The sequence below is a fragment of the Corapipo altera genome, unplaced genomic scaffold (assembly GCF_003945725.1).
Source record: "Corapipo altera isolate COAL_440 unplaced genomic scaffold, ASM394572v1 55, whole genome shotgun sequence".
NCBI classification, from domain to species: domain Eukaryota; kingdom Metazoa; phylum Chordata; class Aves; order Passeriformes; family Pipridae; genus Corapipo; species Corapipo altera.
In genome coordinates this window covers 3,090,591-3,102,602 of record NW_020884882.1, presented here as the reverse complement: position 1 = coordinate 3,102,602, position 12,012 = coordinate 3,090,591, and the positions used below count along the sequence as shown (strand labels likewise).

General features: G+C 54.7%; 1 protein-coding gene across 5 annotated transcripts in view; it reads right to left on the bottom strand.

The window, feature by feature from the left end:
* Window positions 1-49: 49 nt before the first annotated feature.
* DNAH1 (dynein axonemal heavy chain 1) overlaps window positions 50-12,012 on the bottom strand; it is an 88,551-nt gene continuing 76,588 nt past the window's right edge. For all 5 annotated transcript variants that reach the window (XM_027640152.1, XM_027640154.1, XM_027640151.1 and 2 more), the window contains 23 exons: window positions 11,762-11,929; window positions 10,943-11,134; window positions 10,403-10,534; window positions 10,056-10,181; window positions 9,436-9,555; window positions 8,518-8,667; window positions 7,962-8,122; window positions 7,628-7,853; window positions 7,348-7,543; window positions 6,596-6,747; window positions 5,945-6,141; window positions 5,400-5,544; window positions 4,799-4,957; window positions 4,224-4,355; window positions 3,866-4,036; window positions 3,248-3,427; window positions 2,992-3,168; window positions 2,642-2,812; window positions 2,329-2,459; window positions 1,819-1,963; window positions 1,367-1,573; window positions 713-947; window positions 50-338 (listed from right to left, as the gene is read on the bottom strand). In XM_027640152.1, the coding sequence (XP_027495953.1) occupies window positions 217-338; window positions 713-947; window positions 1,367-1,573; window positions 1,819-1,963; window positions 2,329-2,459; window positions 2,642-2,812; window positions 2,992-3,168; window positions 3,248-3,427; window positions 3,866-4,036; window positions 4,224-4,355; window positions 4,799-4,957; window positions 5,400-5,544; window positions 5,945-6,141; window positions 6,596-6,747; window positions 7,348-7,543; window positions 7,628-7,853; window positions 7,962-8,122; window positions 8,518-8,667; window positions 9,436-9,555; window positions 10,056-10,181; window positions 10,403-10,534; window positions 10,943-11,134; window positions 11,762-11,929 (3,795 nt within the window). In that variant the 3' untranslated portion in view covers window positions 50-216. The remainder of the gene's footprint in view (window positions 339-712; window positions 948-1,366; window positions 1,574-1,818; window positions 1,964-2,328; window positions 2,460-2,641; window positions 2,813-2,991; window positions 3,169-3,247; window positions 3,428-3,865; window positions 4,037-4,223; window positions 4,356-4,798; window positions 4,958-5,399; window positions 5,545-5,944; window positions 6,142-6,595; window positions 6,748-7,347; window positions 7,544-7,627; window positions 7,854-7,961; window positions 8,123-8,517; window positions 8,668-9,435; window positions 9,556-10,055; window positions 10,182-10,402; window positions 10,535-10,942; window positions 11,135-11,761; window positions 11,930-12,012) is intronic.

Sequence of the window (12,012 nt, the reverse complement as noted above, 5' to 3'; positions counted from 1 at the left end):
GCTAGCAGCTCTTCTGAGGTGTAAAGACTTGAGGTGCAACACCACTGGGTGACTGTGCTGCTGGTGGCATCAGGCTCAATTTATTGACACATCTCAATAGGAGGAGAGCAGGAATTACCTCAACAGGAAGATAGCAGGAGGAGAGGGAGCAGCAGCCTGGCTGAGACCCTCAGCTGCGATGGGTTCCTGGGCTGGTTGGGTGGGTGGGACTCCTGGCTAGAAGTCCAGGGCACAGATCAAGGCTGTGCCCCGTTTGATCCAGTGCTTCTGTGGCTTGTCCGTAGGAATCTCCACAGCAATCACATAGTTGGTGGAGTGGCCCGTTGTTGACAGAGTCCCTGTAATGGGGGGACGAAAGGGGATGGTGCTGCTGCACACTGACAGGGGAGTCCTGGACAAGTGACCGCCATCCAGGAGCCCCTGTCCCCCACCTTGAGCCAGGTGACAGGCTGAGCAGGGCTGGGGGAAACAGGCTAGTGAGCTTGTGGGGAGCCTGGCCAGGGGCACTGCTGCATAGCCACAGTGTCTGGCTGCTCCATCTCCACAACCACAGCAGGAGAAATATTTGTCTCCCTGGATGGCTTCAGCCTACAGTGCCTCACTCCGTGCCAGTGTTATGGCAGGAGGAACTCCTTCTGCCTCTCCTGGGCTGCCCCTCCTAGCTGTTCCTGCAGCTCCCGTGCTTCTGGAGATGTGCCTTTAGGGCGCCTACCTGCACGGGTGAGAGTCTTGTAGATGGGGCACAGGTAGGAGCCGGACTCTGGAGGTTTGCGGTTGGCGACGGGCAGCAGCCAGATGACGGCCATCTCTGTGTAGAGCTCCTTGGGCCGGGACTCTGCCAGCTGACCCGCCGCGGGGTCCCAGCGGGCACCTTCCAGGAACAAGCCGTAGATGTAGCAGCCCATGTCGGGCTGGCGCTTCAGCTCCTTCACCGACTCCTTCATGACCTGTCAGGGGAGTGGGCATGGGGCCCTTGGGCAAGGCATGTCCCTGGGGGCTCAGCCCTAAGGAGCCTCATAAGCTGTTCTTAGTTAAGCCAGCACTGCCAAAGGTGAGCCTGCCCCAGCTCTCAGAGGGGCAGGGCTGTGTTTTTTGGCTGGTCACATCATGTGGGGCAGCCTGTGACAGAGTTGGTGGAGGGGGGACATGAGCAGGTCTGGAGAGGCAGAGAAGCCTCTGCCAGCCTTGAGGAGGTGTCTGGCAGTGTGGGTGGGTGTATCCAAGCCCAAAGGGAGTGATGGGTCCATGGGCAGCTGTGCAGCTGGTGGTTTCAACTCTTGGGCAGGTCAGGATTAAAACTGCTGCCTTTGTGGCCTTCTAGGAGCAGATTCCAAAAAATTCCAAAGCCTCCATGTGATTTACTGACCTTGAAGCTAAAAGAGATGGTGTCGATGGAGATGACGGATTTCCTGGCGAAGTTCTGCAGTGTCCCTGTGAGGAAGGCCTGAGGGAAGAAGAACCCACTGATCCAGAACACAGAGGGGATCCCGTGGCTGATCCAGTTCTGCAGGAATTCAATGCGCTGCACCAAGTCGTTCACCCAGGACGCCAAGGGCTTCAGCGACGGATAGGCCTGTGGGGCACCCACAGAGGGAGGTGCTGAATGCAGTCAAGGACAGCCCAGATCTTGTGCCACAGTCACTGACAGCTGCCCAGGGACCAGGGGCTGGGAAGAACTGTGAGCTGCACTAGGCAGGAAATATCTCTGTGCCAGGGGAGCAAGCATGTGACACAGCCCGGTCCAGTGGTGGTGGCTGGTGACCCATTCCCCTGGTTTGGTGAGCTCTGGTGGGCAGCTGGGCTGGCTGGGGCATGTACCTTGGCATTCCATATCTCGGGAACAGTGTTGTTGTACAAGCTGCTGGCCATCAGCTCCAGTCGAGAGGACATCACGACCAAGCCCTTGAGAGCTTTCAGCAAATCATTCAGACTCTGAGCAACCTCCTCCAGGAGCTTGTTGTACCTACAGGGAAAGACCAGAGGAAGCAGAGCAACTCTGTGCAGTGATTTATTGCCCATATCTGCCCAGAGAGGGTATGGACATCTCTGTACGTGAGTGAAGCTCCTCCATGTAACCCCACAGCCCCATTCCTCTTCAACGGGGTCTCATAGCTGCGCCCCCAGCGCTGAACTGCTGACAGTAGCAGATTGTGGATCAGTCCCCACAGGACAGGGATCAGCCAAAGGTCCTGGCTTGGACAACACAGTTGTTGGTGTGGTTGCCAACCCCACTGCCGTGCTCAGCACTGAGGTTCCCCAAAGGTGGGTGGGAGCAGGGGCCTGCCCATCTCTGCTGCTCCCCAGGATGTGATCCCACAGGGGTTTTACCTGATCACCTCCTGCACCAGCACTGTGTTCATGGACTCCTCGTAGAGCAGTGGGTATTTGCGGATCACCTCCTGCAGGTTCATGGGGGCGGGCAGCTTTGCCAAGATATCCTTGGAGGTCTCCTCCACAATCTGGAAGGAAGGCAGCAAGTGGGTGAGCATCTTTCTACTCCAGCTCCATGGCTGCTGAGAAGGGGAAGAGCTAACACCAAGTGCCACTGCTGGCACCCAGCACCTGCTGACAGCTGGTGTTTGTGGCCACTGCCTGCACTGGGCACTGGCTGCCAGAGCACTGGCGGGATCAGGGCACCCACCTCCTCCCTGCTGCGGCCTCCCAGTGAGATGGTCTTGGGTTGCAGCTGCGCAATGGCCCCCAGCAGGGCAAAGGTCTCGTTCTGAGCGAAGGTGATGTCGGCATTGTCGTGTAAACCAAACAGCTCTGGGCTGTCGTTGAGTGGCAAGCCCTTGACATACTGGAGGTAGCCCTGGAGAGGAATCCACACAGTCTGTGAGGCCAAGAGCAGCTGAAGATCCCCAGGTTCTCACAAACTTATATTCCCCCAGAGAACTGGAAGTGCAGGGAGTTTCAGGGAGGAGAGACCCCTTTTGCGGTACGATGATTCCCCTGCATCTATGAGCTGCAATTTGTGACTTGAGTACTTACATTGAGGTCCGAAGAGGTACTGATCTGCTTGTAGATGCCTGATTCGGAATAGGCAAAGTCAGGATTTAAAACCTCAGGCTTGTAGAAATCTTCCAAAATGCTCATGATGCAGCGCCGGTCCCAGTCGTCGGTAACACGGCCGCCGTAGTTGATCTCCCCAGCTGTGTACTTGAGAACCTGTGAGGGATCCCACCGTGGCTTTCCAACCCCCTCATGCATCATGAGCCTGTTCCCTCACAGGAGGGGCAGCTCTTACCTTGTAGGGGATGTCTGCGTACTCGTTCAAGAACATCTGCAGCTGACTGATGCAGATGCGGAGGTCTCCGTCTGTGAACTCATAGGGGATGTTGAACCCCAGAGGCCCAAACTTTCTCCTCTCCAGCATGTTCCCATGGAAGAAGCAAAGTGACAGCAGCAAGGATTTAAACTCAGTGACCTGTGGGCAGAGAAGCAGGGAGAGGAGTTGCTTAGTTTGGAGGAGGCATCCTTGGTTGGAGCCAGGATCTGATGGGACCTGGCAGAGGAGATGTGCCAATTCAGTAGTGCCAACTGGGGCTTGGAGAGGGGGAAACCTCAGTCAGGCTGCTGTGCTGGGGAAGGCCATGGCCCACTCCTTGCTTAAAGAGAGCTGCCAGTGCTTTATGCCAGGCCCTCCCGAGCCTGTTGCATCTGTTTCTCAAAGTAAAACTTCTAAGTGGCTCATCACAGAGTAGATGGGAGTTTATGAGAAATACCTCCAGCCCTTCTCTATCCCATGGGTGCTCTAATGAGGAGGAAGATCTATGCCTGGAGAAGAGCAACATCCAGGTGGAGACCATACACTGGAGCAGGCATGGAGTGGGGACAGCAAACCAAAGCACGACCTGGGTCTCACCTTGGAGCAAGAATTCAAGAAGTCATCACTGAAACTAATGTAGGACTTGAGTAGGTTGGCCTTGACCCCACGGGGGGGCTCAATGGTCATCTTGGAGCCATTTTGGAGGATGGACACAGGGAAGTGGTTACTTGGTAGACTGGTGAGCCAGAGGCGAAAGTCCGGATGCACCTGGAAGTCCAGAAGGCAGCAAGTGCTCAGAGGGTGCAGGCACAGCCCCTGCAGCTGCTCCTGCACTGACCCCCTGGTTCTTTAGAGAACCTGTGGATGGGACTGAACTAGATCTGGGCTCCTCCCAGGGCTCCAGCCTCCTGCCTGTTATCCTCAGAGCAGGCACCTGCTCAGTTAAACAGCTCACCTTGGTGGGGTCAATGGCCTCGATGAGTCTCTCCAATGAGGGCATCCAGCTGGGGGCCAGGTGGCAGTTCTGGAAGAAGACCCAGTTGCCCTGCTCCATGGCACCGTGCAACATGGCTTCAGCACGGGGCCCCTGCGGAGGCAGAGAGAAAGAGCTCAGAGACCCTGGCCCACAGTGGGCTATGCCCTGCTGAGCTGGACAGGGAGGCAGCAGCTGGGTGGAAGGACCAGTGTCCAGAGCTAGGGCCTGGCTTTGGCCCCATGGCTCAGCTGGATCTTTGCTGTCTGATGGCACACCAAAGATTTTTTATAGTTTTACAAGCCTATAAGGGAGGGTGGAGGGAATGAAAGAACTGTGGATGAATTCAGGAAGTTAGAGGGCACTACAGTGGGAACTGCTGCAGCCCCCACCCCAAACTGGCTCTTCCTGCTAGCAGAAGGCTGGTGAGTAATGGCCCAGGGGCAGGGGGATGTTTTCACTGTGCTGCCAAGGGTGTGTGACCTACTTGGAGCTTGGTGAGATCACTGGGAGGGCCAGCAACACACTGTTGCTCCAGGTGTGCACTGGCAGCTCACCTGTCCTTGGCCCAGAGAAATGGCAGAGAGCTTTTGTGTGAACTTCATTTCTTCAGCAAACTTGTAGAGGTCGGCAGCGGGGTCAGTGCCTGGGGACAGCACAAACACCAGGGGGGTGGTGGCAGTGGAGTCCTTGAAGACGACTGAGAGGTCAGTGGTCTGCAAAACAGAGAGTTACTCAGAGCAGAGGAGCCACAGTGGCCCCACACAGCACCTCGTCACCCTGCCTGGCCTCCAGCTCCCCTTCAAGGCACCAGCCTGTTCCCAGGTGCCAAGGCCAGAAATATGTTTGGTAAGGACCAAGTACATCTCTCCTCTGGATGTAGTAGTGTCAGGGCAGGAACCACTTTCCCATTTGCCATTCAAAGTCTTCCCTCGTACATCTGCACTATCTGTCCCCTCCCAGTCTGGTTTAACTGGAGGACGTTAGGATGTCCCTTGTCTAACACACAATTTTCCCGGCTGTGGGAAGAACACTGTGGCTGTAGAGAGGCACGAGCACCCTCACTGCAAGTGCAAAATGCTGATGGCCCATTTACCACAAGCTTGAGTCCTCTTGCTCCACCCCAGTGCCCAGCAGTGCTTCCTCTTGGCTGGTTACCTGTGGCTCAATGAAGCGCTGGTCCAGGTTCAGCACCACGAAGTCCTGCATGGCATTGGTGATCTTATCTCCCCGCAGACACCGCAGAACCAGCAGCTTCTGGAAGGCATCAAGCCCAGTGTCCCACTTCCCAGGCAGGGGCTCTCTGCAAAGCAATCAGGTGCATTTGGGGGGGATGTGCCAGATCCATCAGCTCCCCGAGAAGTACACAAGTTGTGTGCAGGCAGCCACTGGGGCTTCAGAAGAGACAAGGATCTTTCAGTCCCTTGGTTGAGGTCATTGTCTGTAGCTCTGAAACCATCAGCAGGCAAGCCAGAGCTGCTTCCACTGGGGAAACACCAGATACTCCTGTGTAAGGCACTTTATGGCCCTTGGGTGGCAAGGGCTACCTCTGAGGAGACAAGGCAGTGCCTCGTCCTCTCCCTTTCATGGCACTGCACTGGGAGCAGAGCTGGACTGTGGCTGTATCGGGTCCTCTTGCTCTCCCAGGACCCCATTACAGCCAGGTGCAGTAGACCTAAGCTGACAAAGCAGGGGACACTTGCCTGTGGGGGTTGGGGCTGTCAAAAATGGTCCTGAACTCTTCAAGATTGGCTGCAAAATCATTGTCGAAGTCAGAGAAATTCTTCAGGCTGCTCAAGGCCAGGATGTCTCCCCACGCTCTCTCGTTCACCCAGGATGGAGCTGGGTTGTCCTTCATTTCCTTTATGGCGCCTCCTGACAGCAGGTACCGCCACTCATCCTGGGAACATGATAGGATGTGGTCATGGATTGTGCCTGAGCCCCCCCAATTAAAATCCTGTAGTATCTTTCTGGCTGCTCTCCTGCCTGGTGTGGGTGTCAAGGAGTAAGTGAACTGGAGGATCTGGTGAGATCAACATAGTGACTGCTCAGCTGCCACTCTGCTAAACCTTGCCTGCTCCCTCTGAACTCACTAACCTTTGCAGCAGTCTGGCAGTAAACTGGCAAAAGCTGCAGGTGATTCAAGCTAGGCAGCTCTGCAGGTAGACACAGGGAACAGTTTGAGAGCTGAGTGAAGACAGAGACCCTGTGTTTGCCCACCAGGCTGCCAAGCCTGTCCCCAGCCCCGGGGAACAAGGCTCCTTTTCCACCTAACACGTTATTCTAGGGGTTGAACATGCTGGGCTTGAGCTGCCTTGATGGGATCCCATCAAGGACTAAGGTGACTTGCTCACCATGTCAATTTTCCCTTCATTCATCAGAATCCGGGCGCTGACCAGGAAGGCAAACATGAGCTTGTGCTTCTCAAAGAGACTACGGCACACGTTGCAGTAGAGACTGAAGGTGATGTAGTTGTTGATGTTCATCACCCGCTCCTTCAGTATGTCTGAAAAAAGGCAACAACCAGCCAAGGGTGGTGGGTGCCACGAGTGTTGTGGAGGGTGCTCTCCACATCAGCTACGGGTTCCAGGCCACAGGGGCACACCCACACCCTGCCCAGGAAGAACAGGCGCTGCACTCAAACACAGACTTGGTGCAGAAACGCCAGTGAAAGCACAAGGCTGTGACTTGGAGTCCTGGTGCTGGGAGGGAGCCAACACTGCACCATGGCAGCTGCACAGCCACACACACAGCTGACACACAGTGCTGGGCAGGGAAAGCTGCCCCAGGGACTGTGATGGAGGCAGCTCAGTGACAACCAGAGCCACACCAGGACCAAGATGGCATGTACCTCTTGCCTGTGCCCTGTACCAACACCCCTCCCACCTGACCAGACAGGGCAGCAGCAAAGAGGTGGGAAGAGAATGGACATGTGACCACATCTTCCCTTGCTGTGTGGACACAAAGGGGCAGCTCTGGACCATGCTGAGAGCCAATGCAAGTGGCCACGTTTGCCTTCACTCTGCAGGTGCCTGAGCTTCTACTGCTCAAGATCAGGAGTGTGGGGTGAGGAAGAGGAGACGAAGGGGCTGTTCTGGGCAGGTACCTGCTTTCTCGGAGTTACGGATCCCCATTAGGAAGATGTTGAGGAACCACTCAAGTGAGTACTGGTACATGGGGTCCACGTTGGACAGGTCTGAGACACAGAAGTAGAGGATCTGTGAGCGGACGGCTACGGGCACATACTCCAGGCGGGTGATGTTGATGTCCTTCTCTGTCTGCTCTGCCACTGCAACCTTGGCCTGCAGGACAGAAAAGATGTCATGGTTAGTGCAGTGCCAGCAGGGGATGCACAGCTGCAGGGGCAGAGCACCTCCACTTCTGACCTGGATCTCTCCTGCCTTCAGCTTGGATGCCTCCAACACTTTAATGAGCTCCAAGTCATCTACAGGGTTTCCTTCAGAAGTGCTGAGCCGATAGAGGATCTGGTCTTCTATCTCCTTCAGTTCCTGACGCATCTTAGCGTTGCTAACAATCAGCTGGTTTCTGTCTTCTTCCAAGTCAGGCCGCTCTGCAGCCACCACTTCTCCCAGTAGTTGGTCTTCCAGGCCACTACAACAAAAGTCATGGAGGTAACAGTGGGGGCAACAGGCCCAAGGGTCTGAGGACTGCAAGGAAAGAGGCTGAGCAGCATAGGTAGATAATGGGGTGAGCAGGTACCTGGGTGAGAGGGTGAAGTTTATGAGGGTGAGCTTCGTGGAGACCTCAGGGCTGTAGTGAGGGTTGGGCAGTTTGGTTGTGATGTACATCTTGAAATCATCATGGTATGGGATCACTGAATCCCCCAGCTTCAGCACAGTATTGCCTTGCTGTTTGAAGGTCTGTACCAGAGAGGGACAGATAGAGGAAGGGATGGCTACCTCTTGTACCCTGGACTCTGCAGTGAGGAGAGAGTCTGAAGGCTCTCAGGACAGAGGAGCTCAAAGCCACCTGAAGGCCTGAACCTGAATACAGCAGCTGTATCCCATGGCCCTGCCTCCCAGGCAAAGATGCCTGCTGGAAGAAGACCAGAGTTGTGCAGAAGGTTGTCATTGTATTGGAGCCCTGGCCAAGAGCAGGGCTCTTGTGGGAGCACAGGACAAGTAGCATCCATGTGAGTTCTGCCTGCCCAGGGAGACCTACAAACCCACCACATCCCACAGCACCCTGGCCAGATGCCCCCTTACAGCTCAGCCAGGCACCCACTGCCCCTTCTTGCCAAGGTGGGACACAGGACCTCTTTCAGCAGGACAGGCTCAAGGACTGGATCCAGCTCCTCGCCGACATTCTCCAGCAGGAAGGGCTTCCCAAAGGTAATGGCATTCTCCAGAGTTGTGAGGAAGTCCCGGTCACTCAGCTTGGCCACCTCCAGGCTGTTTGCCCTCTCCTGAAAGGCAGCAGGGGAGGGCAGAGTCTGTGTGATGTCCCGCCCACCTTCACATCCAGCTCTGGTCATTGGTACAGCTCTCATTGGGCTGATTTAGCTCCCTAGAGCAGTGGAAATAATCTCTTTTTTTGCTTGGCTAGACTTTGGCTATTTTGGCAAGTTTAGCCCATGTCTGCAGGCACTAGACACAGCTCAATGGGGCAGCAGAAAAGTTTGGGAACAGGGAGAACCTCCTTCAGAGAGCCATACCCCTCTGTAACCCCATGCTGATAACTCAGAGCTCATTTTCCTGCAAAGTGAGAGCAGCTGGGTGGTAAAAGTCCTCAGGGAGCAAACCAGGAGCAGCTGCCTGAGCCTCCTGCCTGATCCTTCCAAAGGGCAGTGAGTGCCTCTCTAGAGAAGGGGTGGTGGTCAGTGTTCCCAGCACTTTGGCAGCAGGGAGTGTGTTCACTAGTCAGGTAATGTCTTGTTTCTGTTCTAGGGACCTGAAAGACCATCATGGGAGATGCTGGTGTTCTGAGATTCCCAGAGTGGGAATCTGATGCCTTGCTTGCTTACAGTAGGGCTCCTCCTGCCCTGTGCTGCTTTCCCCAAGAAGGGAAATCCATCTGGGATTAATGTGGATGTGGAACCTGTCTGGTGCGGGGGAGGCTGGGCTGGGACAGTGCAGGGTCTTGCAGCTCTAGAGCCCAAAGCCAGAGGTTGCTCCTGATGGAAAGCAGCTTACCCTATCCTGGCAGACCTGGCTTTCCTCCCTGCAGCTCTTACCAGATTCTTGATCCACTTGTTTGCTTGTCCTTGGGGGTCTATGAAGTGAGTCCAGCGCAGGGAGAACCGGGTTATTACCCCATTCTCCACAGACAGGGCGTCATTGGGTAAACCAGCAATCTAATGGGGTAGAAAAAGCTGTTGGACACCCGGCAGCACAACACAGGTGACCAGAGAGAAGCCCTTGTTGCCCTGGCCCGAGTGCTCCCAGGGTGTGTACAGGGGATGGTGGTGAGCGAACCTCTGCCAGCAGCTGGACACAGAGCTGCAGCTCTGCTCATAGTGGCTGAGCCCTGGGATGGAGTTGTGCTGCAGGGTCAGACTGGGGCAGGCTATGGCCAAGGCTTGGCTCTGGGCCTATGGTTTGTAAAGGGCAAGCCTTACAGGTCAAGGCTGATGCCTTTGTTGCTGCTGTTTGCTGCTGCCCAGGTCCTGCTCTTTGTGCAAGGAGCCCAACAGCAACTCCAGATCTGCAGTGTGGAGGTGCTTGGTCATTATCCAGTGGTTTGATCTGAGGTCTGTCTTTTGGTACAGGTAATCCTACTGAGTGGTGAGCTGAGTGTTTTAGTCTCTGCTGGAGGTCCCTGCAGCCTCAATTGTTGGTTTTTTCTGGAACTTGCCTGCCAGGAGCGGATTTCCACAGGGTCTCCGAGGGTGCTGATGAGGCTGGCATCTATGCTGTGAGGGATGTTGTTTTCTGTCAGCTCCCTCATCCACTCCTCGGACAGTGCCATGCGGTAGTCTCCCTGCCACGAGAAACACCATCATAGCCTTTCTTTTAGCTGCAGCTAGTCTGCTGCAAACATCTTAACCCTCCTGTTCCTATTCAAATGAGGCCTTGTGCAGCCTCTGGCACAAATGGAAAGCCATCTAGGAGGGATCTTGCATCCTTGTGTCCTTGCTCCTTTCTCCCTGGCCAGGACAGCAGAGCTAACCGTGCCCCTTGCAAGGAGCACTGCACACTTACTGTGAATGGGCCCAGGTAGGCCACAAAGCCAGCTGCAACAAGCACGTCCCCACTGCTGTTGTTGATCTTGTCATCCAGGCTCTCCACAGTGTCCTGCCAGCGCACCTTCTCATCAGCCAGGCTGTTTATGAGCTGTGGGATAAGTTGCACACCTGAGAGCTGCTGTGTGGTCTAACCTTGTGTCCCAGACCTGCCACTCTCTGGGTAGTTTTGCAGGTGACTTCAGTGACCACAGGTTGGGGTAGCCCCTGATATATTCTGAATTCTGTTCCCAGCTTTGAGCACTTAATCCTGGGATTACTAGGCTGATCTCAGCTGTCCTGGAGACCCATTGCTAGCTGAACAAGCTGTGCACAGGAGGACAGCAGCTTTTCACATCAGTGAAAAAGCTTAGCTTCCCAGTCCTGTTGTGCTGCTGAGATCTGGCCAGGCACCTTCAACCTATGGTTGTCGTGAGCTGCAGCCACATGGATGTTTTCACCACTGATCTGAAATCAGGTTGCCTCATGCAAGCAGGCAGAACCCAGCTCTGTCCCTTACCACATCAGCACGGGCCAGTCTCTGCTGACACTGCTCACACTTCATCTCCAGCTCCTCCTTGTTGGCTTTGCAGCTGTCGTACTTGGCCTGCAGCAGGGCAATGCCATCTTCAACCTCCTTCAGGCGTTTCTTGGCTTCGTCAAGGACCAGCTGAGTGGCACGCAGGTCCTCCTCTGCCTCCCTCAAGGCTTGCTGGGGACATGCACAAGGAAACAGTGAGGATGTTGGGCATGTGGTCAGGCTTTTCCCCCAAAAGGCAGAGACCTTGGAGCAAGAGTTGGTTTTCCATAAAAGTGCTTGCTGATAAGCACCAGCTGCTAGTATCTCAGTCAATCCAATCCCTGGATGACAGAGGTTGACCTGCCTAACTCCAGGACTAAAAGTAGGGGCAAAGAGGGCATTTCTGCATAGCTCCAAAAAGCCAAGAGCCTGTGTCAGCTTACACAAGCTCAGGATGTGGCCCACTGGTGAAGGGGAGGAAAGGTTCCTCTGCTTGTTCCAAATTTATAATAAAGAAATAGCTAGGCTTGGAGAGGTTGAAACACTAGTGAGGTGTGGGAAAGTTTCTGTAAAGACAGTTCATGCTAAGTTCCTGACTCAGCACTAAAAACAAGGTATCGCTTCTGTCCCTGTATATTCTAGGCTGATTTCTTCTACTTTATCCTGTTAACGGGTTTTGGGGCTTTGGCTCTGCTAAGGCTTAGTCTGAATGTTATGTCCTGACTTGCAGAACATGTTGATTCCCAGCATCTCCTGCAGAAGGGAGCTGTTAGTAGTGTTCCCAAACATCTAAAGCATCTGGGTCATGCCGTCTCTTACCCGCTTGGGCTCCACAACCTTGGCCACAAAGTGGTACTTGTGCATGGCACGCACCCACTGGCAGATGGAGGTACAGGCTTTGGAGACCTTGGCGATGGCAGCTGGCTGAAACTCTTCATTGTCAATGTAGGGCTGGATGGCCTTGATCACATTGTCTGAAATATTGTCCTGCAAGGAAGGGTGTGAGAGAAATCAGTGATGAGCATGCTAAAGGTCGGATTGAGGAAAGTTTCACAGAACTTTCCCCAGTG